The sequence below is a fragment of the Ammodytes marinus genome, assembly GCF_949987685.1.
Source record: "Ammodytes marinus genome assembly, chromosome: 7".
In the NCBI taxonomy this organism is placed as follows: domain Eukaryota; kingdom Metazoa; phylum Chordata; class Actinopteri; order Uranoscopiformes; family Ammodytidae; genus Ammodytes; species Ammodytes marinus.
The window spans coordinates 25165720-25190674 of NC_137211.1; the positions used below are offsets into that span (position 1 = coordinate 25165720).

At 39.6% G+C, this 24955-nt stretch overlaps 1 protein-coding gene across 1 annotated transcript in view; it reads right to left on the reverse strand.

Moving 5' to 3' along the window:
* Window positions 1-24955, reverse strand: part of celsr3 (cadherin, EGF LAG seven-pass G-type receptor 3) — a gene marked incomplete at both ends in the record, with an annotated part of 103104 nt that overhangs the window by 16822 nt on the left and 61327 nt on the right. Inside the window, 12 exons of the mRNA XM_080030764.1 lie at window positions 30-221; window positions 2463-2661; window positions 7443-7652; window positions 9184-9278; window positions 9445-9546; window positions 10423-10606; window positions 12272-12392; window positions 14158-14299; window positions 22029-22197; window positions 22389-22499; window positions 24061-24246; window positions 24438-24607. Of these exons, the coding sequence (XP_079886890.1) occupies window positions 30-221; window positions 2463-2661; window positions 7443-7652; window positions 9184-9278; window positions 9445-9546; window positions 10423-10606; window positions 12272-12392; window positions 14158-14299; window positions 22029-22197; window positions 22389-22499; window positions 24061-24246; window positions 24438-24607 (1881 nt within the window). The remainder of the gene's footprint in view (window positions 1-29; window positions 222-2462; window positions 2662-7442; window positions 7653-9183; window positions 9279-9444; window positions 9547-10422; window positions 10607-12271; window positions 12393-14157; window positions 14300-22028; window positions 22198-22388; window positions 22500-24060; window positions 24247-24437; window positions 24608-24955) is intronic.

Consider the following 24955-nt stretch of genomic DNA (forward strand, 5'->3'; position numbering starts at 1 on the left):
TTAAATGATATTAGTGCATTTGTTCGTACGTTCTTTCTCCGCCCGCTCCTTTTCCTTCCAGTTGTGTTGTTGTTGTTGTCGTTGTGACACCAGGGCAGCAGGGGGCAGTATCACATGGGTGTTGGCATCCCACAAAGCCTGGCCGCGAAAAAGGCTTGTGTGGTAACGTGGGAAACGCCGCCGCACGTGGGTGTGGTTCTCCACACGGTCTAGGTTCATGACTGAACAGGTGAAACAGGTGTTATTATTCTGTACGAATAAACATAAAACGTTATTAATGCTATAAACATTAATTACTTAATACTGTTTAAATCAGTTTTTGTCACCATTCAAAATAACATAAAGTAAAGAATGTCTTTTATATTTGTTAAATTGATGAAGTGCTCAAATTGTAGAGGCCAGCTCAGTAGTTGATCTTTATTAAAGGAACAAGATTGGTAGCCAACCTCAGCATAATGTTTCCCATTCTTTAAACAGTGATTCACTTTGAGGCCCGCTGAACATGATAAAAGCATTTCCTGAATAAAGAGCAGGCTGTTACAGCAAATCAGTTACTGTCGCTTGGTTTTTCATTCACATTTGGTTCCTTAAATACAGGACCATCGTATTCAAAAGAGACTTTTACAGCCTTTCACTTCTCCCATCACTTGACATTGTTAGAAATTGTGAAGATTTGAGCTCCATTTCAAACTGGAAGAACATAGCACTGATCATGTGCTATGCCACTAAGCACTGAGGCAGATTTATTGGCATGTCTGACCTCATTGGATACAAAGTAATATGTCGGGTAGATGCCACCACAGACTGAAAAGACTTCCTGACATTTAACAAGACCAAAGGTTTGGCCATTTCTTGTTTTCTAAATGTTTCTCTTCCTTTAGCAGTGTTGACAAACTTGTTATGTAATCTGTACCACATGCAACACTTGATAGGTGTTGAATTGGCAACAGCCCTGGTAGGAATGAAGCAAGACAATGAATGTCATATTCAAGTTAATGCTCTTAGCCCCCAAACACACACACACACTCAAGTTAATGCTCTTAGCCCCCCTCCACACACACACACATTCAAATTGAATTCCTCTAAAAACACCCCAAGCTCTTTAAAGTTAGCAACTGCCGAATTTTGCTTCACCAGCTTCTTTCAGTTTAGTTTTGGTAACACAGTTAATCCCAGATTTGGGATTAGCTGTACAATTGAGATTTCCTTGCAAGAAACCACTGCAAGAAAATCTCAAACAACCTTTGATGTGACTCTTATCTCTCTTATTTCACTGTATACGCTTCCCCTTTGGAAAATATGAGGCTACTTTAAATTCACTTTCTGAGCGGAAGGAATAACAAATATGGTCAACGGTAAATTTCAAACTCTCTGCCAACTGGTATAGGGTGAATAAACCAGAGAAGATATGGGTTTGACACACACCGTTATTTTATTTGTTTTAGTTGTTGTTGTTGTAGATCATTAATGCCAAATGATCAAAATTATTTTTCTACTACTTAATACATTTCAGCTTGTCAAAACTGACTTTAAAAAGCCGAGGAACAGACACACACAGAAGCAGGTGATCACACACGCACAGACCAACACACAGACCAACACACAGACCAACACACAGGATATCAAGTGATTTCTCTCCTCTCTCTATATTGAGCGCTCTTCCACTTCTGTTTGCTGGATCAAGTGTTCGCTCATTATTGAACACTTCACATTGACTAGTACCTCCTGTCCATCGGCTCATTTCCTATCATAAAACCATTGTGTGTGTGTCTGTGTGTGTGTGTGTGTGTGTGTGTGTGTGTGTGTGAGTGTGTGTGTGTGTCTGTGTGTGTGTGTGTCTGTCTGTCTGTCTTTCTGTCTGTCTGTGTGACTGAGATAATCTAAGAGTTATCTAAGAGAGCTTTCATTAACAGTAAATACTAAAAAAGGTTTTTATGAGCTTCAGTGTTCAGTGGTGTGTGTGTGTGTGTGTGTGTGTGTGTGTGTGTGTGTGTGTGTGTGTGTGTGTGTGTGTGTGTGTGTGTGTGTGTGTGTGTTGGTGTGTGTGCTAACACTTGTAAGTCATTTAATGTGACCTTGTGTGTGTGTGTGTGTGGCATCCTTAAATCCAAATGATTTATGTTGGCCTGTGCTATAGCTACAGCGTTACAGCGCTTCAGGGTGTGTGTGCTGGAAGCATTGGCTGCTGTGTATGTGTGTGTATGGGAGTGTGAAATTCATCTCTTTGTGCTTCTGCCAGCGCTCTGGCTGTGCAATGATCATTTGCATTAGCGCTGTTCATCTTTACATTGAGTCATTGTAACTGATTTCACACAAAGTGACTTTCACTATTATGAGAAAACCGCTGCAAATCGTCTGTAAAGATTAGGATTATATTCTCTGTTATTGGGTGATTAGCAAGTGATTAGCTAAGTGCAGCATGTCTCAGTGTCTGTGGTGTGTGTAGTCATCTCTGAACCCACCTATGTTTGGAGCAACCAGTGCCACGGGGTTGAGGTAGGTGAGCTTCATGTTCTGGGCCAGGTTCTGTGCGTACGTCTCCATCAGCTCCGTCAGCTCGGCCGGACCTCCACCAGGGATGTGGTTCTGACTCTGGGCCAGGGCCCGCCACAGTCCAGAGGAGCCGGGGCCCAACAGCGCACTGCAGCCCCGCACTATGTTCTGGAAGCAGCAGAAGAATCAACCGTTACTGACAGGGTATCATTCTGGTGGTGTTCTACTTTTATGTGCTGATCCAGAGGCTCCATGTGTTTTTGAGGCAAGTAAAATACAACTATAAAACAGATGGAAGTGGACAAAGGAAGTGAGTCAACATCGTGGATCAGAAAAGACAAGAGGGATAGCAGATATGAAGAAAGTGAATCTGTTCTGTCTGTGCATACACCAGCTAGATAAGGCTGGAAAAATGTTTCACAAAAATATGTAATATTCTTTGTAACAGCATGATAGCAAAGTGGAGTTACACCTGGAAGACAAGGGGTTAGCACTGCTGCTATAAGGAGAAGTGATGAGCTAGTGACTAGATGATCAACGCTCACCAAAGGGCTAGAGTCAACATTTCCTGACCTAATTAAGCCTAATTAGAATTAAATAAGCCACACACTAAATCGAAAAAGCAAACAATATCAGGGCCGTTATTATGAATACAAAGAAAATAAAGAAGTGACGAAGCACATGGTCTACAATAGAACATAGTCTTATCCAATGTGAATCCTTTTGTCAACTATTCTGAGGATGCACACACTACTGGCTTATTATTAATGGGAGTGAAAAACAAAAGGGAGAAGTTGGACTAATATCAGAGATCAAAAGAGACAGCCAAATCATAATTATTTTCTTTATGTATTTGTTGTTTTCATGTAGGTTTGCTCATTAATCCCATATTAATTACATTCAATTGAGAGAGTGAGACGGGGAGAGAGAGAGAGAAAGGAAAAGTCTCAATAAGATTCCTTGCAGTCTGACTGCACCAAAACCAATAAAGCACTGGAATCTCACATAATGCTCTAGGGAGTAGAAAATAACAATGTACAGTGTCTTATAGGGAGAACGTAGTGCGTAGTAGAGGGAGAGGAAGGGAGAATCAGAAAGAGGGATTGTGGATAGATGGGATGCAAGGAGGGGAAACAATGTGATGATATTAAGCACCAAATGTTCCTGTGTTCTTAAAAAAAGACCATTACAGGGGGCGCTCGTGGTATAATGGTAAGAGCGCCCCCATAGAGGCTCAGTCCTCGTTGCAGCAGACCTGAGTTCAAATGCGGCCAGGGTCGATCTCTGCATGTCACCCCCCCTCTCTGCCCTATTTCAACTCTGTCTTTCCACACTATCAAATAAAGCTAGAAAATGCCAAAAAATAATAATAAAAAAAATTAGGCACATAAGACATCCCTAGTCCAGTATCCTTTAATGGCTTCTTCAGAGTTTGTTTGGAGAAAATGGGGAGCTCTATTTCATTACTAAGATTGAAAATGAGCCAATAATTGTCCATTAAAAGTGTCAAGGTGGACCAAAGGCTTTAAACCCAAGTAGGCTGTACACTGCAAAAGCTTATATGGCCTGTGTTTTACTATCGAAAAAGAAAAGGGTGATATAGAACAGAGCCCAACCAAGGGAAGGACACGTGAAGAGTTTTAAAGAGGCAGCAGACAGAGGATTACAGAGGGAAGGCACACATCACTCAAGGCTGACAGAGAGGCAGCATGGTTACTGGCTTGCTAACAAACCATGTGGATCACATGATTTTTTATTCTCTTCTCACTATTGCTCAACCATCGTGTTAGCACGTGCTGTAAAGTACATTATGGAAAATGAATGCCAAATGTTTAAAATAATATTATAGAAAATATAATATCTGAAGTTGTCTGCATCATTTTTACAAACACATTTGTCTCCTTTTTGTGTGGTGCCTGATAAGACATTAGCCCTGTCTGGAGATGCAGTAGTGTCCATGTGAATTTGAATCACTCCTTGAACATAAAAGCATTTCATCTCCCTCCACTCCTCACTACATTACTGATGTGAAAACACTTTCCTTTGTTTCTCCTGGAGCCACAGGACTCCGTTACGACCGCTGGGTTACTATAGTAACAGTGTTCTTTATTACCTGTTCGTCTGGCCCTAATAGCTGCTGTTTAAAGTGAGGTGTCAAACATTTCAAGAAAGGCTACATTTTCCAGGAAAACTGGGCAGCTCCATTTGGAAGCTGGCAAGGTAAACCAGAACCACATCATTAATTTGAGATGATGGTGTGTAGCAGCACAAATGTTCTAGAGTCAAAAGGTTAAGGTAACAAGTGAGGGGAGTTGAGCTTTCTGTTCAGAAAACACAGCTGTGAACCAGCTAACCCAATGTTAAACCCTGATGGCCATATTTCTGATGTAATGCCAGGTGAAGTTCATGTCTGTTGAAATGTCATGCAGGAAAAGATTTTCATAGGATGTCATTAATGCTACTGCTGAGTTGCTATAGCAACTGTCTTTATTTGCCAAAGATTATGTATTGATCATAAAAAGCAATGTAGCCTACTGTTTTTGGCGTCAGGCTCCAACTGTGATGTTATTTGAATGCCGAAACAAAATGTTTATATTTATTTATGATTGTTCATGAAATAGTTTTTTATTGAACAAAAACGTAGTTATAAGATTTTGTCTGATGAGTCAGCCCCTGACAGATGACGTTTGTAAGAAGAGGGAATAACTCAGATTTTGAGTTAAAGAAACACTAAAACATCCTTTATATCTTGTTCACAGAATCATAACTGGAGTCACAGTGTGTATCTGTGAATTCGGAGTGTGCAACAAGTGTGTATTCATTCAGATAAATATGAGTGATTTTTATGTTATTGTTCACCCTAACCTTAACCAATAAAATGTACAGCACAGGAGATATAATGCGACAGCCAGACTTTATGCAGTTAACTAGGCCGGGTCCTTACTCCTCATGTAGAAACTCTTGAAAATAAATGAAAATAAATCTTTTAATCAAAGATCACATGTATCTTCTATGTTTCATATTCTTACAGAAGGAAAGAGATTAAATTAATCTGCTCATAGAGTCAGATGTGACTACCACTATCGCTCAGTTTCTATGGCAACTCATTGTTCACTGTATGACAACAACCTTATTAATGACTGAGTCTGTTTCAGCACTGGGAGGCGTGGCCACTTCAGCTACAGTTGTGATGGAGAGGCTAAATCCACCCTGTTAGCAAAGCGTTTAATAATGTCTGCTGTGTTAACTGTAGGAGGGTAGAGAAATGCTTTTGACCACCATGGCCCATCGTGGATATGAATGAATCACCTCCTGGCTGCATTAAGTCATCTGCTCAGTTACACTGATTAAAATGTCAGGCAGTGTGAGATTACCATTCAAAACCATGGAAATTCCTTACTTCCAATAGAAATACACGTCTGCTTTACTTTATTGCCAATACTATTATTAAAGTTATTATTAGTACTGGTACTGCTAGCAGATAACACACAAACTGTGTATTGTATCAATGTGTTACAATGTGTGTTTGAATAATACAAATGTTTAAATCTTACCCAGATTTAATAGTACAATTCTCCTGAGTGAAAAAATGACAGGGTGTCACTTCCACTTCTTTTAATAGAGATTTGCAATTTGTCAATTACTGGCACACGAGCCAGTAATTTCAGACAGTAGTCATATGATAGGTAAGGGAGGAGGGGGGTCAGTGGGGGGGGGGTGGGGGTACTTAAGCCCATATATCCTGCCACTTATTTGTGATGTATGCACAGCTAATATCCTGTCAACCAAATTTGATTTATAAGCCAAATGATTTCTAGCAAAATGATTTGGAGGTTTTTGTTAGAGCCTTTTTGCCAAAACGCCAACATAGCCTTAAATGTTCCCTTGTCAGCTCCACATGCAAAATGAGACTCTCAGTTAATATGAATAGATGACATGTTTCAATATTTCATGAGATACTGTCACTGAATCACCATAGCAACACTACCTTCCACCTTCAGAGGAGAAAACACATCTTGTCGTAACTATCGTGGCACAAGGTCTGTACCCCATCAATATTCAGCACATCAATCACATGTAGCGTTTTTAAACCCCCGGCAGCTATTTCATGTCTTTTGTGCAGGTTTCTGCTTGCTGCCCGCAATGCCACGGACTGCTTTGTCCTTAAAATAACTTAGAGACTGTATCAAGCATTAGATGATCAATCTGTGAAGGCAAAACACTCTTTTCTGTGGTTGGATGCGCTCCGTTTAAACAACTTTTCAAAAAACGTATCAGCTTTTTAATTAATCTTTTCTTGGTTGTCAACGCCAATGTAGTCCGCTCAAACAGACCTGGTACTGTAGCCGTGATGTGTTGAGTTCCACACATTAAAATCAGTGCAAACAGATTATTGGCTTCACATTTCACTATCTGTTTTTTTCAATTGACCTTTTACAGATTGTACATTTGCTATATTTTGCATGTTGCTCAAACTGATGTTTGCACTCTGGTTAGACCCACCTACATTTCGTTGTATTGTAACCTGTTGCTGTGTAATGACAATAAAGTGAATCTAATCTAATCTAATTACTTCAATTTACCTTTCACCAATATGGTGATATATACAACAATATAATTACACATGCCATGACAATGCCGGAGCTCATTTCCACACTCTTAGTAGTGTTTGTTATAGTGTAAATAAGAATTCACAATGAATCCGTCTATTGTCCTAATGCTGCTGTTCACTCTTTTCCTGAATGGGTCTTTTGTATTTGAACAGCAAGGTGAACAATAACATTCAATAAACAGTAAATATGTCTCCATATGTTCCACCATATGCCACTTTTTTGCTGTAAACCTGCCACCACTCATCACTGCTGTACCCTTCCACTGACAAACTGTATACATTGTGAGTGTGTTTGTTGAGAAATGAACGTATTAAAATAATGTATTCTTGTTGTTACCTCGTTGAAATGTGCGTCCTGAGTAGCGGTGAGTCCGAAGCCGTTCTGTTGGGTCTCGAAGGTCAGCAGGCGGGACAGCAGCCGCTCAGCGATCTGCAGGTCGTTTCCATAGAGACGGGCGGTGGCCTCTGTGACATCACGCAGCTGGTGGGCAAGCTTCTTCTCCATGATGGTGTTCAGCTCTGTCTCATTACGCTCCAGAGAGTCAAGCTAAAGAGAGACACACCAACAACACATGAACAACTCAATCTATCCTCTTGTTACACCTATTAAGGAATTATGACAACATTGAAATGTACAACAATACTGCCGACTGTCTACATTCAGCATGGTATTGAATTTTACCTGTAGGTAATTTAAAGTTACCTACACATGTAAAATATTAGAATCAATGTATGCAATTTATACTAGATTACGAACAACATCATTGGAATTATGTGCTTCACAACCTTATAGATTAAAAAAAAATGGACAACCATATTCCTGAGTCCAAGATCTTGGCCGACTAACCCTAACCCTGATTGCACATATCAGCAAACAGTTAACCTTACTTTCTGGACTCAGTTTCTGATGGTTGCATTCAGTGCTATAACATTTTTGTTTAATTGGGTACATGTTAGATTTGCCCAGGATTTAGCACAGTTCAAGTGTTGGTATCCATGAAGACATACGTTAATACAGGGCTGTACGCTTATTTTTTAAAGTGGTAGCACTGGTGCTAGCAAGCAAAAAAATTCAGTAGCACAAAAATAAATTTGGTAGCACACAAAGTATGATCGAAAACTTGCATGACCCTAACCCTTGCATTTAGCTCTAATTACCTTTGAGCATGTCATCTTGGTTTTATTTGAGATTCTCAATGAATATGATATCCTAGTGTGCAGTAATAATTGTAGAAAAATGAATAGGGGTGCACTGATTGCAATTTAGACAAAAGAGTCTAACCTGCCAATGGCAATTTTTTTGCTGATTCAGAATTATTTCCCCCCATAGAACTATAAAAATAATGTCAATATCTATATATTTTTATAAACATATCATTATTATATTAGGCTAATAATAACAAACATTTTTAGAACATTTCATTCTTTTAATGAAAACCATACTTTAAAACATTGAACATATAGCCTATTAAATAAATTAGTAAACATATTTATACAATTTAGGCCAAGTTAAATAGGTTGTGTCAATCTTTGTTTAAATCATAGATAGTAAATAATAGGTTTAAATGTACTACTGTTGACTGCAGGGCTGTGAAGCGCTAACTTCCTGTTCTTACCTGCTTCAAAATAAAAGTCAACTCGCATTTGGCTAGTAACCGACTTTTATTGTGAAGGCGCACAGGAAATGTTCTGTTTGCACACGCACTAACTTGACTGCGTTAATGTAAAGAGAGTCGTCTCCTTCCTGTTTTTAACCGTTGGTGAAGTTAGACGCTATAATCGCCGCACGAGCACAGATCCCGAGCACACATCTTTCACCAGCCAAAGTGGAGGGTAGACTTAATAACTTACTCGCCTAAGACTACATTCACCCGCATTTAGAGAGTGTTAATGTAGAGCCCTCTAAGCAGTGTTGTGCATCGCTCCTCTGTGTCTCAAAGAGACAGCATCTGCTCATTAGCACTGGTGCGACTGGACTTGTATTCATCATCGCACGTGATCAATTTCAGTAGCAAATGCGATCAAAACTGTCGCACTGTACAGCCCTGTAATAGTATTATTGGTATGAATCTACTTACAGCGACATTGAGCTCCACAAATGGAGGTGAGGTACAGTTGTAAAGGTCTGGCTCCAGCCATCCTCTCTCTGCATCACAGTGTCTGATGGCCGCACCTGTAAGGAGGAGAAACAGGCAGTTCTACTAAGTAATGCACAAGGACATGTCATATATGAATTATACTCTAGTTCTAAACTACATTAGGTTGTATTTCTGAGTATATCAATAATCATGTGTTTGAATGCACTTTAGTTAGTGTGTATTAGTGAGTACAGTACGTACCAACAGAGCCTTTGGGGCAAGGCACAGCAGCTGGAAGGTTGAACTTGGTCCGAGGCCACCAGATCCCCTGAGTGATGGTCTTTGGACAGCCATCATAAATGACTGCAGAGGGAAACAGAACAAAAAGACATAGATGAAGTACAAATGTTCTACAAGCACGAGAGCATAAAATAACAGCAATAAAATAAAGGAAGTAATTAAGAGAGGGAAGATGGAAGGTATCAAAGCAGCACACAAGAGAAAAGCCGAGGCAATGAAGGGAGAAGATGATGAATAGAAGATAAATATAATCAAAGCTTGTGTGGTTATTTAAGGCTTAGACACAAGTTTGGCCAACATGATCAATTTGAAAGACAGAATATAAAAGGAAACTGAAATTCTATGATTACACAGTTATGAATAAAGCCCTGAAGTGCCTCATTATTTCACTCATGACTCATTGAGTCATTTCATTGACCATTAACTCAGTTTGAGTACTGGTTCAAAATCCATCTTGAAAGTTATATTACACAAGACACAGTTCTCTGTACCCCTTGCCAATTTAAGAAATTGTTTTGTTGAAAACTAGCAGTAACAAAGCATTGATATCAAAATCCGGCTGTGCAAACTATTATTGAAAAGTGGCCTATTTTTGTCAATGAAACACATTGGAGCCTCAAGACCGTGTGGATGGAAAGAGTCATATTCCACAAATGTCACGTTTCAACATGTAATCATAGTGCCTACTACCTACTGCCTACCACTATGCATTTAAGTATTTTGCAAAGAACACAAAGGAGCACTGAAATGCTAAGCTTTTTCGTTTTCCAAATTTTATACAATACACATCCAATCTGCTCAAAGACATATTACTAAAAGAACGCTGTGGCCCGTCTTGGGTAAACCAGAATAAATTGGGAAAGGCAGCAGAGAGAAACGTAATACAAAAAAAATAAATTGAACAAAATATCTGAAACTAGGGAAATAAGCATTCCTCACCTTCACAGCCTGAGTTTGTGACCTCAGCGAAGGGGTTGTCACATGCGTTGCACTGGCGACCAATCACACCGGGCCTGCACTGGCACTGGCCTGTCTCTGGGTCACATGATCGCGAGAAGGAACCCACCGGATAGCAGTCACATGGCAGGCAGGTGTCAGACCCCCGCAGACGGTAATGAAACTCCTGAACGAACACACACACACACACACACAAACAGAGACAGGGTATGCATAAGTCAGCACACAAATCAAATTCAGTCAGACGAATGTAAAATGGCACAGCGCCGCCCGCCAAGAATAGTGTCAGCGATTACATCACCACATGCATTAGGGCAAGATTTAATACAATGACCCAAAAGGGGACAATGTCGTGATTACAAGAGCAACCATGCGAGCATAGTGAGTCAAAGAAACGGACAAAGGAAAGACATACTGTATATTATTTAGAATGCTGAACTTACATGAGAATAGATATTTACCAGCACATTGTGTTGAGGATGAACTGTTTCAGTCCCCCTCCACTCAAACATAAGTTTAGCTTATTGTAACATCTCTTGGATGTTATGTTTGAGCTTCACTCTGCAGAAGGATGTATGTGCAGAATTTAAGAATTGCGTCTCCAAGAATATTCTGATGCATCACATCCAGTTTGTAATACAATCTTGGTCCAATATGTAACTTACCTAGTGTGACGTGGACACTTAAAGCACATTTTTAAACATAAGATTCTGTAAAGTATGAGACATCTTGCGTTCAGCGGTAACATTTTTAAAATCAAATGAAAGTATGTATGAATTAAAAAGGGCCTGGTTGTCGTTACCAAACAAGGGGAAAGCCTGTGAGCCTGTAGCATCTTCCTGTTGCTTGTAACAAACTGAAATTCAAAAGTAATGTGCTGCTACATGAACAGGGCGCTCTTCTCCCAGCTCAACCCTGAATTATTTAAGGTTTTCTTAAGTTTCATATCTCAGAAATACACATGATCAAAGGGAGTCCAAGGCATGATCATCATCCTTAACAACTTGTGAAAGAAAAATCAAACACTTCTAAGAATGACACCTGGAAAAAAAGCAACAATGTTTGAAGGAAATCAGGGCTCATTGCAATTCATTGAGTTGTCATGTGCTGTGCATAGCATCTTAATACAAATATGTATTTCTTTAACTGAAGGGCATTCGAAATAATTTATTTCATTATTCAGGCAGTATCGATTGATAAATCAATGTAAGAGGATCACTGCTAGCTACCATTTTACACATCACTCACTGCAGAGAAAGCCAGTTGACGATAGCACTTGAATACTTGATATAGAGTTATGCGTCACTCTTGACCAGAATGATATGTATGCAGTCTAAATAAAAATATATTTTTTTTTACAGATCATTAAATGCAAAATAAGAATCTATTGTTTTAAGATAAATTATCAAGACAATTGAGAGAAAGAGGCCAAAGAGCAAGGGGAAACATGACGTAAAGTGTTTTTTTTCTTTTTCCAAGGGTAATATCAGAGATTAGAGATTAAGGTCAGGAGATCAGATTAAGGGCAGGATAAAACAGAGTTAAACATGGCACTGGCTACACACAGGCATACCAATATAAACACACACACGTTTACACAATATGTAGAGATGATCATGGTATCATGGTTGGTATAGTTTTTATGCCTGGCTTAGTCGATCAGAGCATGACACTGTGAGATGATGTCTGTGTGTCTGGGTTAAACTACAGCTAAAGTGATTTATAGAGTGACACCACTAATCCTAACAGTATTAGTACTCAATACGAGGATGTAAAAATCTACTTATCTACACTCAGTGTGTGTGTGTGTGTGTGTGTTTTTCCAGTTTACCTTGCAGTGACAGTGCCCGCTGGTCTTGTTGCAGCTGGGGTCAAAGCCTTTGTTTGCATCACAGTGACACGGTCCACAGGTAGGAGTTCCCCACCAACCTCTGGGACACTGGTGATCAATTCTAAATACACAAACACAAACAGTTAGAATCAGTATTAGGAAATAAAGTAACTTGTATTTGTCCTTCAAAGGAATCCTATAAGAAGACTGACATCTATGCAATAAGACATCTTTAGAGCTGTTTTATTATATTCCCTCTAGATTTATGAATGTAAAAAAAGAAAATTATCTTTAGCTCCATTTAGCAGGAGCAGCCACACAGTGGACCGTAATCTCCCAAAGAGGAGCTTCTCTTTCTCCAATTAACTTTTGTAAATCTAGAGTTGCTATTCATTCATTTGAAATCAGTGCGGGACTTAGCCTGGTTTCTAAAGCTGCTCCTGATAGACACATATTCAGATTTTATCACCATGGCTTTATCTTTCTCTTTGTTCACATTTCAAATTAAGGTGCTCTCCTTTTGCTCTCACCGTCTGAAACTACAATATTAAATCTGATAGGACTGAGAAAACACTTTACAGAAATGGTGTTAAAGCTTAAACACTGAAAAGTTGATGATACATGCTTTCATTCTCAAGATTGCTACTGAGTTGAACAACTTTAATATTGATAAATACATCAATAAGTGTAAATCAGCAAATCCTCACGTTTGAGATGTTGCAACTGAAAAATGTTTGATACAAAAGAAAGTGGATTAAGTCCTTATTTGGTCCGGATTTTCGGACTTTTCCGTTTGATCTGAACTTAAATTACAGGTGTGAAACCTCCCGTGGACCGCGCTCCGGACTAAATCGTTGCATTCAAACTGATGAAGGCTATACCGCCGAATAGTCACGCTGACGAGAGATGCACGCCCATCAACAAACCAGTCAAGGTCCAGCATAGGGGGACGCAGCCCACGTAGGTAATTAACACACCTAGGTATGTCATAGAAAGCTGGCAAAACTGCAATGTGAAACCAAACCTATGCGGATCAAATCTATACAGGGGATTTAAAAAAATAGTCCTTGGTTTGAACCTTGGTGTAGACTTTAAGGTGTTAAAGCCACCTTAGATGAAAAAGAGCAAAATACAGAGGAGCGAGGCAAAACTGACATATCAGGGCAAATTTGGAGAGAGTCTTTCAGACATTTTTCATCAGCAGCAAACAGTGTGTGTGTTTGTGAGAAACACACACCAACTACTGAAGATCAAAGCTTAGAGACACTATAACACACACAGAGCAGATTGTGTTTTTAGATTTAAACTTGTGTGGATTTCAAAGGCAGGTGGAAGGAAAGGAAAGGAAAGGAAAGGGTACGGTCAGGGTCACACTCACTTCACAGTTTAACACACACACACACACACACACACACACACACACACACACACACACACACACTTGACCTTGGTGTGGTTGTGTGTGTGTTATTACTTTAAGTCTTCACTCATCCCATAGAGGATTACATGCAAGGCTGGAGACGTGAGACAACAAGGCAGAACTAAAGCTACCAACACACACACACACACACACACACACACACACACACACACACACACACACACACACACACACAGACACAGAGCTTAGCTGGTCTACGGCATCAAAGAACTTTACACTGTATTGGAAACTCATGGGGAAACTGTAGTTCAAATGTTGAGTCTGTGTGTGAGTGTGTGAGTGTGTGTGTGTGTGTGTGTGTGTGTGTGTGTGTGTGTGTGTGTGTGTGTGTGTGTGTGTGTGTGTGTGTGTGTGTGTGTGTGTGTGTGTGTGTGTGTGTGTGTGTGTGTGTGTGTGTGTGTGTGTGTGTGTGTGTGTGTGTGTGTGTGTGTGTGTGTGTGTGTACCTGTGTTGGCAGTACTGCCCATAGTGGTTGTCTCCACAGTCACAGATGTATCCATGGGAATAGCTGGGCTTCCTGTGGCACTGAGCCTCGTTTTCACATGGATTCAAATGGCAAGCATCAGTGCAGCCTCTCCCATAGTAACCTGAGAGAAACAGAGAGACACACAGAGATTGGTTAAATATTAGAAATGTGTCCTGTCTTGTGCCTCCAATCAGCATTAACTAATGCCTTTTACACACTAATTGAATAATTACATTTTGTCACAACAACAGGGGGCGTTTTGTTAACACACAGGCATCAAAAACAGAAAATCAAAGAATATCTGTTTTACAGGTTAAAGTTGTTCCATATGAATCCAGTCTTTCACACAGGAGATATCATATTTTACAGAAAGGACTTGAGGTACTTTTGACCCTGAAAACCCATTTTTTTCAAATCAGCAAAGGGTTCATCAAGATCAGCCAATTTTATGTCATAAACCTAACTATTAATACATATTAACTAAAGTTTTTTTTCTCAGACATTAAGATTAAAATACATTTTTAAAGGGGCTTTATAGCAGGTACATTTTGGTTAAGTTAACCTCTCCTTGACCATATTAGTACATCTGTTTGATATTGTAACACAGGGAACAATGTTTAACATATATGATGGAGTTTAAAAATCTAAATAATCACAAGGCACAGAGAATATGACAAATTAAGACATACATAAGTAGGCACACTGTCTGTAAAAAAAAATACTCCCTTGCATAAACAATAATGAAATGAACAACTATTGAAAATATGTGGAACATGGCTCTATTTCCCATCTGTGTGTCGGATGTAATAACCTGTCAGTTCACAAGTTCTCATCTGAAACAACTGTGATTACCAAAAATGTCACTCTCCAGACTCACTCCGACTGGAATAACCACTGGAAAACAAGCCACAATTACTATGCTGTTGTTGCACGGGTCTTCTGAGAGAAAATGACAACCACTGCTCTATGAAAGCAATTCAAAAATATAGGAATGTATTTCGATTCAGCCACTGTCAACACACACGTTACATTTCAGCATCTAAGAAGGAATTACACTAAGCATAGAGTGAACTTTTTTTTTCTCCAAACACGAGAAGAAAAAAACACATTTAAGATGTATGAAATAATGACTTTAATAGGATTGATAATTAGTTTATCTTATTTCTGAACTGTAAAGGGCAAAATGTATACTCAGTTGGCTTATTTAAAATGTTGTGAATTAATTACTTGTAAATTGTTTTGAGGAAGAAAAAAATGCCAACTATTTGCTGGTTGCAGTACCTCATGTGTCATGAATCATGGTTACAATCATGATGTCACTTTTATGGGTTTTGAAAAATAAAGAAATTGGAAGATGACGGTTGGGAAAATACACAATATAAATAATAAAAAAAGACATTAAGATGAGACATCAGTCTATGACAATAATCTTTCACTGTAGTCTTAGTATGTTTTCCTCTCAATAATAGGCATAATCTATACACTACTGCGAGTTTGAAGCAGCATCTTGCATGTAAAAACATTACATACACAGAAACAGATTAAAAATCAGGATAAACCACAAAAGATTATGTGAAGTCATTTGAGAAAAAATGTAAACATCTCACAACCATAAACGCAGAGAAATTTGCCTCGATAAAAGCAAAGACAGCACACTACAATGAGCCTCTTTAGCACAACAACGTACAACAAACACACACACACACACTGTACACTTCAGTGTGTGCCAATGCAGCAGGCTGAATCACGCCGTCATAGACTTCAATGTAATCCCCCCAGACACTCCACACAAACACACCAGCCTCTTATATGCTAATACAGGCCAGCACATACAACCCCTCTTTAGTCTAACCACCAAAGCAGAGTGCTCTATACACACTTTGGGGTGTATTTAGCACAAATGAAATACGCCTTTCACTCTGACCTGCTTTTAATTAAAAAAATACTTAATTGTTGAATTTAGTCTTTAATGTACCTGCATTAACAGTTGGATTAAAATAGAATGGGACTTAACTGAACCACAAGACCCCACTTTCATGTTGGGATTGAAATTTAAGCAAAACATCCAATAAATCTCATTAACACTAGCTCTGAAAGAATAGATGAAAAGCAGTCAAGATAATCTTCTTCCTGAGATACTGACAGACATCACACACATTATAACAACATGTATTCACATGAGTCTTAACACAACATAAACACTTTCATAATTCATTAATATTCATTTTACATTAATAGTGCTATTTAAGAAAAATACAATTCCTTGAGGAACTTTCTAAAATATATCAGTTATCCACTATCTGCTATAGGATGCTTCACAATTATATTTTGTAAAAGTTCATACTATATGTATAATCAAGTAATATACATATAAATGTTGGTGTGATGAACACATTGTTAAATATTTAGTGTTTTCATTGTTTTGAATGATTGACACTGCACTAGAGTATTTAAAATACAATTCAGGGTTTTCGAATTGTGTCTTTTTGAGTCCAAATTATCAATGTTCTCCTGACCTTAGCAATGAAAGGCCTCACAAGTGCTCCAAGACAAAATACTCATGTTAATAATAACATCAAAACTAACCATCAAGTGTAAAAACCGAAAACAATGTGATCTTTGCAACGAGTCTCTGCCTCACCTACGGTCCACCCCCTCCCTCATCAAGCCAGTTCTGCTTTCAAGCCGGCACCTTTTCAATTGAACAGCAGTGAATAGAAGGATGTCTCTATAGATTGAGGTGTGACTAAATTGTGTGTTCAGCATGTTGAGGTTGACATTCCTCCATTTAGAGGGGGCAACTATGTGTGAGGTCGGCTTTCATGTCTTCGTCTATAGAAAATACAGAAACCACTCTGCTTTTTTTTCAAGCATGTGGCCTTGGCTGCAGCTTTAGAGGTACACAGGCTTTCCAATGACCCCTTTTCTCTAAAGCTCTCTCTCTCTCTTTCTCTCTCTAGCTTATTATTTCCTTTGTGGAACTAAAACACCCACACACCTTGGAATATGCAATAAACACACACGGACCTTGCTTTTTCTTATGATTATTTTTTGGTACTTTATATGCTTGTATTGACAGTGTGGAGAGACATAGATATACCCAGGCAGGGTACGAACCCGGGTCTGCAGTGACAAGGACTGAGCCTCTATGAGTGGGGCGCCCTAACCACAACACTACGAGCGCCCCCCCCCCCCCCCCCCCCCCCACCTGACTTTGCTTTTTCTACCTTCTGAAACATTCATCTACATTTCTCTAGCTTCCTCTTGCTTGAAAATGAAGCCATTTGAAAATAGTTCTGGGATTATACAAACACAGGGGTTAACATAATTACAGCTACTGTTCCTTTTCCAATTGCTTGTTTCACAATTTCTTCCCCCATAAAAAACAAACACACAGGTATGATTGCACGTTCACAAAAATGGTGCCAGCGTTCCGTTTCTTATTTGTTCTTTCAGGGTCACACACACACACACACACCTACACACACACACACACACACACAAACACACACACACACGCACACTATCAGCCCTATACATCTTTACACTTTCACCATGGCAACTGACTGCCTCGGCTGTTTCCAGACGCTTATAATGACACTGGCCTTGTCACTACAATATGGGAGAGAGAGAGAGAGGCTAGAGCCTTCAACAACAAAGAGTTGAGAAGGCAGGGTTTTTTTCTTTGACAGTCAGGGTCCATCATTTATTTGAAAAGTTCTGCCTCTCGAGCTGTGCACACATCCAGTGTCACTTACAGCTTTGCATCTGACTTTAGGACACTTTATTGTAACACAACATCAACTTGATTCCTTCACAAGACTACAACCAAGAAAAGGAAAGGCGAGTCATCTGTTCAACGAAACCATCCGTTCATATCCTGTGTGTCTGAAAATCTTTTTCTGATAGTGCAGAGATTGTACATTTCAGAAGTGTCACATGAAAATGTGTTGGTGGGATGCCATATCGACAGGACCACATCATTTGCCTTCCAAAACCCTTCAAATCAATGATATAGATGTAATGATAAGGCTTGGTTAGGTTTAGGGAGATATCTTGTTTTGGGTTTGAATAAAATAACTACTTTGTCAAGATGAAGAAACTTCTGTTGCCATTCTTACAGTACATACATTGAGATTGAGGTTAGGCAATGATTATGACTTTAGGGAAGTTCCATTTGTCAACCCATCCATCCTCCAGTCATAAAGTCGCTGAAGAGCATTGTCAATTGACTACAAACACAAGTAGCTGTCCCTCTTTTTGGGAGGGTCTTGAAAAACAGTATTGAAGTATTCAGTATTGAAAATGTTATGAGTCTGAACAGGCTTCACATATCTACTACAGTACAATTTAAAATACTTTCTCAAGCCTTAGTGGCCCAATGGGTTACAGTTACAGGGCATAACACCTGTGTGTCTCTAGTTTTGATATCAAACCTGATCAATAAATGACATTTCTAGATGAGGAGTAATTTGTCATTGAGAACAACTTTGCCCTGATTCAGCACCTTGAGGACCTGGCATCCAGCGTAGGAACCCAGGAAATACAGCTTCAAACTCATAAATCTCTCCCTAGTTCTCCCAGAGGGACTGAGCCTAATATACTGCAGCTGCACACCAAACACTCAAAATAGCCTCATGTTTTTCAGTTTTCTGACAAACTCCATCTGAAGGTTTATACATTCGGCATGTGTTGGTTTAAATCACAAATGTTAATGTCTTGACAACAGTAGGAAATACTGATAAATGACTCATTACTACGGCACAAGTGGTTATGAAATTTCCTATTCTCAGACCCTGAGCATATGTTTTCTATATCTATAGCTCAAGCAGACATAAATCAACATGGCTGTAATTTATCATATTAAATTCAGTTTCTCACCGCAGTGAATTAGCCTGAAGCAACAGGCAGCAACTGTCAAGTAAAAACACACAGTGAGGGAATGTGAGAGCAGATGTCTCTGCGCTTTGTAATGCAGAACCATGTCTTTATGTGTGTTTGATTGATTGTGTGTGTGTGTGTGTGTGTGTGTGTGTGTGTGTGTGTGTGTGTGTGTGTGTGTGTGTGTGTGTGTGTGTGTGTGTGTGTGTGTGTGTGTGTGTGTGTGTGTCTTCTAAGAAGACGTTTTGCACATATAAGAGCTGCTGTCAATTCCTTGAGAGACCCATTGGGCTATTTTTCTGCACCAGACACACACACACACACATACACACACAAACACATGAAAGTGAATTATTTAGAGTGTTACTCTCCTTTCTTTTTTCTCTATGAGCTTTTATTAAACTTTGATTTGATGTCTCTAAGCTGAACTCATTGTAAAGCAGTGTTCATTTTTAATGCTCATTGTGCTGATGAAAGATAATGCTAATTAGACAGTGGTTGGTTGGTGTGTGTATGCACGCTTGTATGTGTGTGTTTACAGTAAATAATAAGTGTGTGTGTGTGTGTGTGTGCGCAGGCATTAATGTGTGTTACTGCTCCATGCTAATAAGGCAAGGTGTTAGCATTAGCTTGAGGGCTGGTGCAGGATGCTACAGGGATAGCAGCGCCTCTCTGCTTCCTCTTTCATGCTGTCAGGCCGGAGGCTCTTTCACTTTAATGAACCATAACCAACACACACACACACACACACACACACACACACACACACACACACACACACACACACACACACACACACACACACACACACACACACACACACACACACACACACACACACACACACACACACACACACACACACACACACACACACACACACACACACACACACACACACACACTCTTTCTTTCCTTTTTCACTCCCTTCAACTCTGCTTTAATCTCATGCTCTCAATTTAAAACTTTTCTTTCTTGAAAAACTTCCCCTGGCTTTGTCTTCTGTATAAGAGAATAAGCAGGTTGAGCTGCAGAGAAGGGTGATGGATGCTTAGAAAGAAAGTATCAATATATTGAATAACTACGGTAATATGAAAAAGATTGGCCACTTCTCTCTCTCTCCTTGTTTTTATCTTTCATGTGGTCTCATTCCGTTAATGTGCTTTTCAGGCTCTTGTCTCCTCTTTCCTTTAATCATGAATATAAGAAATCTCCTTTAATCATGTCTGTTGGTCCAGTCTGTTCAATCAATACCTGTAGAAAAGCTGAAGGCAGCTGTTGCATCACTGGGTGCTAATAAAGCCTCACATACATAAAGAGATCTCCAAGTTAAATTTAAGACTGTTTTTATACCTTTTTAATGCCACTTGTAAATTAAATGCCAACGTCAAGGCAATACTTGGAAAAGAAGGACCAATATAATGGAAATTTGACGCATTTTATGGTACTTTTATGCGCTGCTTTTACTCACATCAATATCACATTGCCATAGTGTATGAATAGCTTTGTTAAGTGTATGTATACTCTTATAACAAATCAAAAAGTGCTTATTTGGCACATTACGCCAGCTCTCCAAGTATTTATTTTAACCTACAAAACAGCAACCAAAAGATGTAAGACCTTTGTGAAGGACGTTTTATACTTGGCGGTGAAATTCAATACTTTTAAGGCCTTATTTTGAGAATATTAAATTCAATGCTTTTTTAATGTGTTCAAGAGCCCGCGGGTACCCTGTAAACATCAAATGTCACTTTTCCATCCTCTGTTGTGTGTGCATCATGTCATGTTAATTCTCTCTCTATTCTCTGATGTGTGTGCCATTGTGTGCATAAAAGTGGATCTATTCCCAGACGTGTAACCAGTGTTTTCAGGCTGTTTGATTTGACTTTCTCGTGCCCCGTTTCTTCTCTTCTTGCCTCCAAACTTTTAGTGTTTATTTGAAACTATTTCTGTCAGCCCCCCCCTGCCTTTTTGTCCTCATTAATCATTTAAATGTTCAGTCCCCCTGCTCCTCCTCTGCCTCTTTTTCATCTTTTTTAAGTTATTTGTCTTCTCTTTCTTTCAATGATCCTCTCTTTACAGCATATGTCTTCCCTTAACACCCTCTCTCTTTCTATACTTCTTCAGTTCTCTCCTTCTCTTTTAATAAGGTTTTTATACTCCACATTAATTCTGCATCATTATATTTAGCTGACTAAGGAGATTTTGGAAGTAAGCCTGCAGTCAGTCTCTTGCTCTCTGTGGATGGGAACTCATTATGCGTTCCCAAATATCTGTTTAACCCAGTTAAAGATCTGGCAGACGCCTACACGGATACGGCCATATTATAATTATTCCCTTTTCCTCTCTTTCCAAGTCGGCTTACTTCTTACACCCTCTCCCCACACACCACTATCTTATCAAATACAGAGTCAAAAGTGTACAAAATGTTACGGCCATTTCCCTGGCGCAGCGCAGAGGTTTGCGCGCCTGCAATCTAGCTTGCATGACTGAAGTGGAAAATTGTTCTTGGCAGCGTCACTTGGCCAGCTCTTTTAATGTATTCATTGGCAAAGTCAAGACACGATAAAATGCAAGAGATTTGCAGATGTGAAAATTGTTCCAGGGCTCTAATCTGTCTTTAACTTGACAAGCATTACACACTGATAGAGCAGCAACTTTTATTTTATTCTTTTTAATGAATCCCCTATTTTTCTATAAATCAATTAATTGTTTTGCCTGTAAGATGTTTTTGAAGCAGTGAAAAATGCTGAACATAGAATCTTTGCAAAAATACAAGGAAAAACCACAGAGATATGAAGACATTAAGATTGAAACCTGAATATTTCGCATTAGATTATTGATCGGAATCCTGATTTTATTATTAGACTACTAGATGTGTGTTTAGCAGCAACTAACACATTCAGAACTATCATAGCAACATCAGCCTGTTCTACAACAACACCAGCGTCATGTATCTGCTCACTCACCAGGTTCGCAGACACAGGTGTGGCGCTCCCATTGGTCAGAGCACTGGCTGTGGGAGGGGCAAGGGGAGGAGACACAGGGGTTGCCCACAGTACAGCCGCTCTCTACTTTGACAGCTCTGGACGGGCGGGGCAGGGGAGGGGAGTCTGGCCTTACGCCCAACCGAACGCCCTGTAGAAAGAGAAAGAGAAAGGAGGTATTTGTTTAAACAGAGTTGAAGAAGTTGGTTCCATTCATTTATATTAATACATTCTGTCAATCAAAAACCCAGTTCTTAGCACATTTCCATATCACATGTGCCAATAGTTCAAGCTTCCCTCCACCCATCCATCCATTGATATTAAACATGTGTCCATCCTCACCTGTATACATCCTCTGATCCCGTTCTTCACCTCTCCAGAGCCCAGCACTCCTCCCACATGCAGATGTTTCACCTTCAAACCATGAATCTCATTTCCCACTATCACTGTTCCCTAATGGGGGGAGGAGGACAGATGGAGACAGGAAGGGCAAAGATTATGACTATTAATCACTGTGCGCATACTGAATGCCTTCACAAAAATACAAAGGGAGCTCTGAATATCAGTATGTGACCACGTTAAGATATTTTAACTGATTTGAAAACATTAAGGCGTGAAAAAAAGGTAGGGAGGATGAAAAGGAAGTCACAGGAAAGCAAAGACATTATCAGCCCACAAGGTTTGTGTAAAAATATGCAATGGGAGATTCCCATCTTTAGAGGTGTATACCATGTGATAAAAGCTAGATGGAAAGGAGGTCGTTGAGAAGAGGGAAAATGGTTTCAGAGCAGCAGAGTTAATAATTGGCAGAAAAGAAAACTATTACATGCCAATATCATGAAAATGGTCAATGATTCTGGAGCAATGTTGACAGGCAACTAAGCTTGCACAGCTTGCAACAAGTATGAAAGGAAAATCAATGATCCCCATTTACCACCGTTCCAGCTCCAGTGGAAGATACAAAGATGGAAGGCAAGGTCTGCCTTAAAATATCTGCACACATGCCAAACTTGGATATGACTCTTTAATTGGCACTTGGCGGCTGCAATGTTTAATATTTTTTTTTTAAGGTTTCCTGCACAATATACTCAGTATGTTACTGGATGCACTTTGAACATGTGCCTGATGAACCACTCTAAAGAGAAGACAAGTGTCACTTGCTGATATGATTTAAAAATCTACACCAAAACAAAACATACAATTCAACATTTTAATTCACTACAGATTATGTAAACTAGGATTACATTTCCACCTTGTAAAGACACTGAATCTGTGTGTGTTGTGAGCATGTGTCTCTCTCTGTGTCGTGTGTGTGTGTGTGTGTGCGTGTGTGTGTGTGTGTGTGTGTGTGTGTGTGTGTGTGTGTGTGTGTGTGTGTGTGTGTGTGTGTGTGTGTGTGTGTCTCTATCTCCATGTGTGCGTGTGTGTTTGCGAGCGTGTGTCTTAAAAAAGACCAGCTTTAATTTAAAATTCATATAAGTCATTTCAACTATTTCTATCAATTTTTTATCAAATTTTTTTTTGTCAGTAGTGGCGATCAGCTGTGTTAATGTCACTAATGTTCACATGTTTTTGTACTGTAGTCTATTGTGGCTTCTTTTCTCTTAACCCTTCACTCATATTTCATATTTTATCATTCAAATTAAGAGCTCTACATTTTAAATGTTGTCCATCAGAGTCTCTTCTGATCTTAAAGATCCAATTATTAGAGCAGGACATGGTAAATTAAGGTTGAGAATCTGTTATCTGTTGTGTTGAGGAAAACCACAGCGGGAAATGAATTGTTCGGGGAAATTAAGTCTCATTGATTTAGTAAAGCGGAAATGATGAAACCTTGTTATTCATTAAATTATGTGTGTTCAGGGCAAATAAGACATCTAATGAATTCACAGTATTTATCATTTGCTGCCAATTAAAATTGCATCACCCTGCTTATCACTTTGTGTGATAATTGCTGGAAAATCAAGAGACTAAAAGCCTTTCCTTTGAGCTTTGTGTCACATCTCACATCTACCTGATAGAGTCCAAAGTCCAGTCGCAGCGTAGCGACGTAGCGCTTCTCACTGCCGCTGCGAACGTCTCTCAGCTCCAGCTGGAGGTCATGCCACCGGCCGTCTGCCACCTGAACCTGATCCAAACGCAAACGCAGAGGTCTGCTGGAACCGTGGGTCACTGTGAACACCAGCTGACCATTCATCACCTGAGAGGTGTGACAAGCACATAGAGAGAGGAAAAGAGGGTGAAGAAACACAAATCATAGAAAACAGTCAAAGAAGAAAATAAACTGCTTTGAAGGTAAGTAGCTGTGTGTGTGTGTGTGTGTGTGTGTGTGTGTGTGTGTGTGTGTGTGTGTGTACGTGTGTACGTGTGTACGTGTGTGCGTGTTCACACCTGAAACAGCAAGCTGGTGTACTGGCCAGCCTGAGCTTGCAGTAACGTCCCCTCCCGTGCTCTGGTTCTGAACACCAGGCCAAGGTACCAGGGCATGGAGATGGTCACATCGTTCTTCAGGTCCCACCACAGGGCGCTGTTACCCAGGAAGCGATGGGGGTGGGCCATCACTGAGGTGAAGGGTTAGAGAGAGACAGTTAATATAAAGGTCTGCAATATCCAGAACAGACTCAATATGTCACTGGTCTGGGACTGAATCACCTTTTGAGCAAAAAAAGATTAAATGTAACATTTTGACCAGGTAAAAATAATAAAGGGTGTCCTGGAGGCTTGGGGGTTAATAGGCCACACTGTTAGTGCAGCCTCTCTCCCAGGCGGGCCAGCACACACACTCATTTAACACACTTATCACATAAATGACCTATGAAGTTGTCTTAAAATAAATATAATTAAAATATAAATACCACAAAGATTGCCTTGTCTTTTTTTGTGAAAACGTAACATGGCGTTTTCAACCT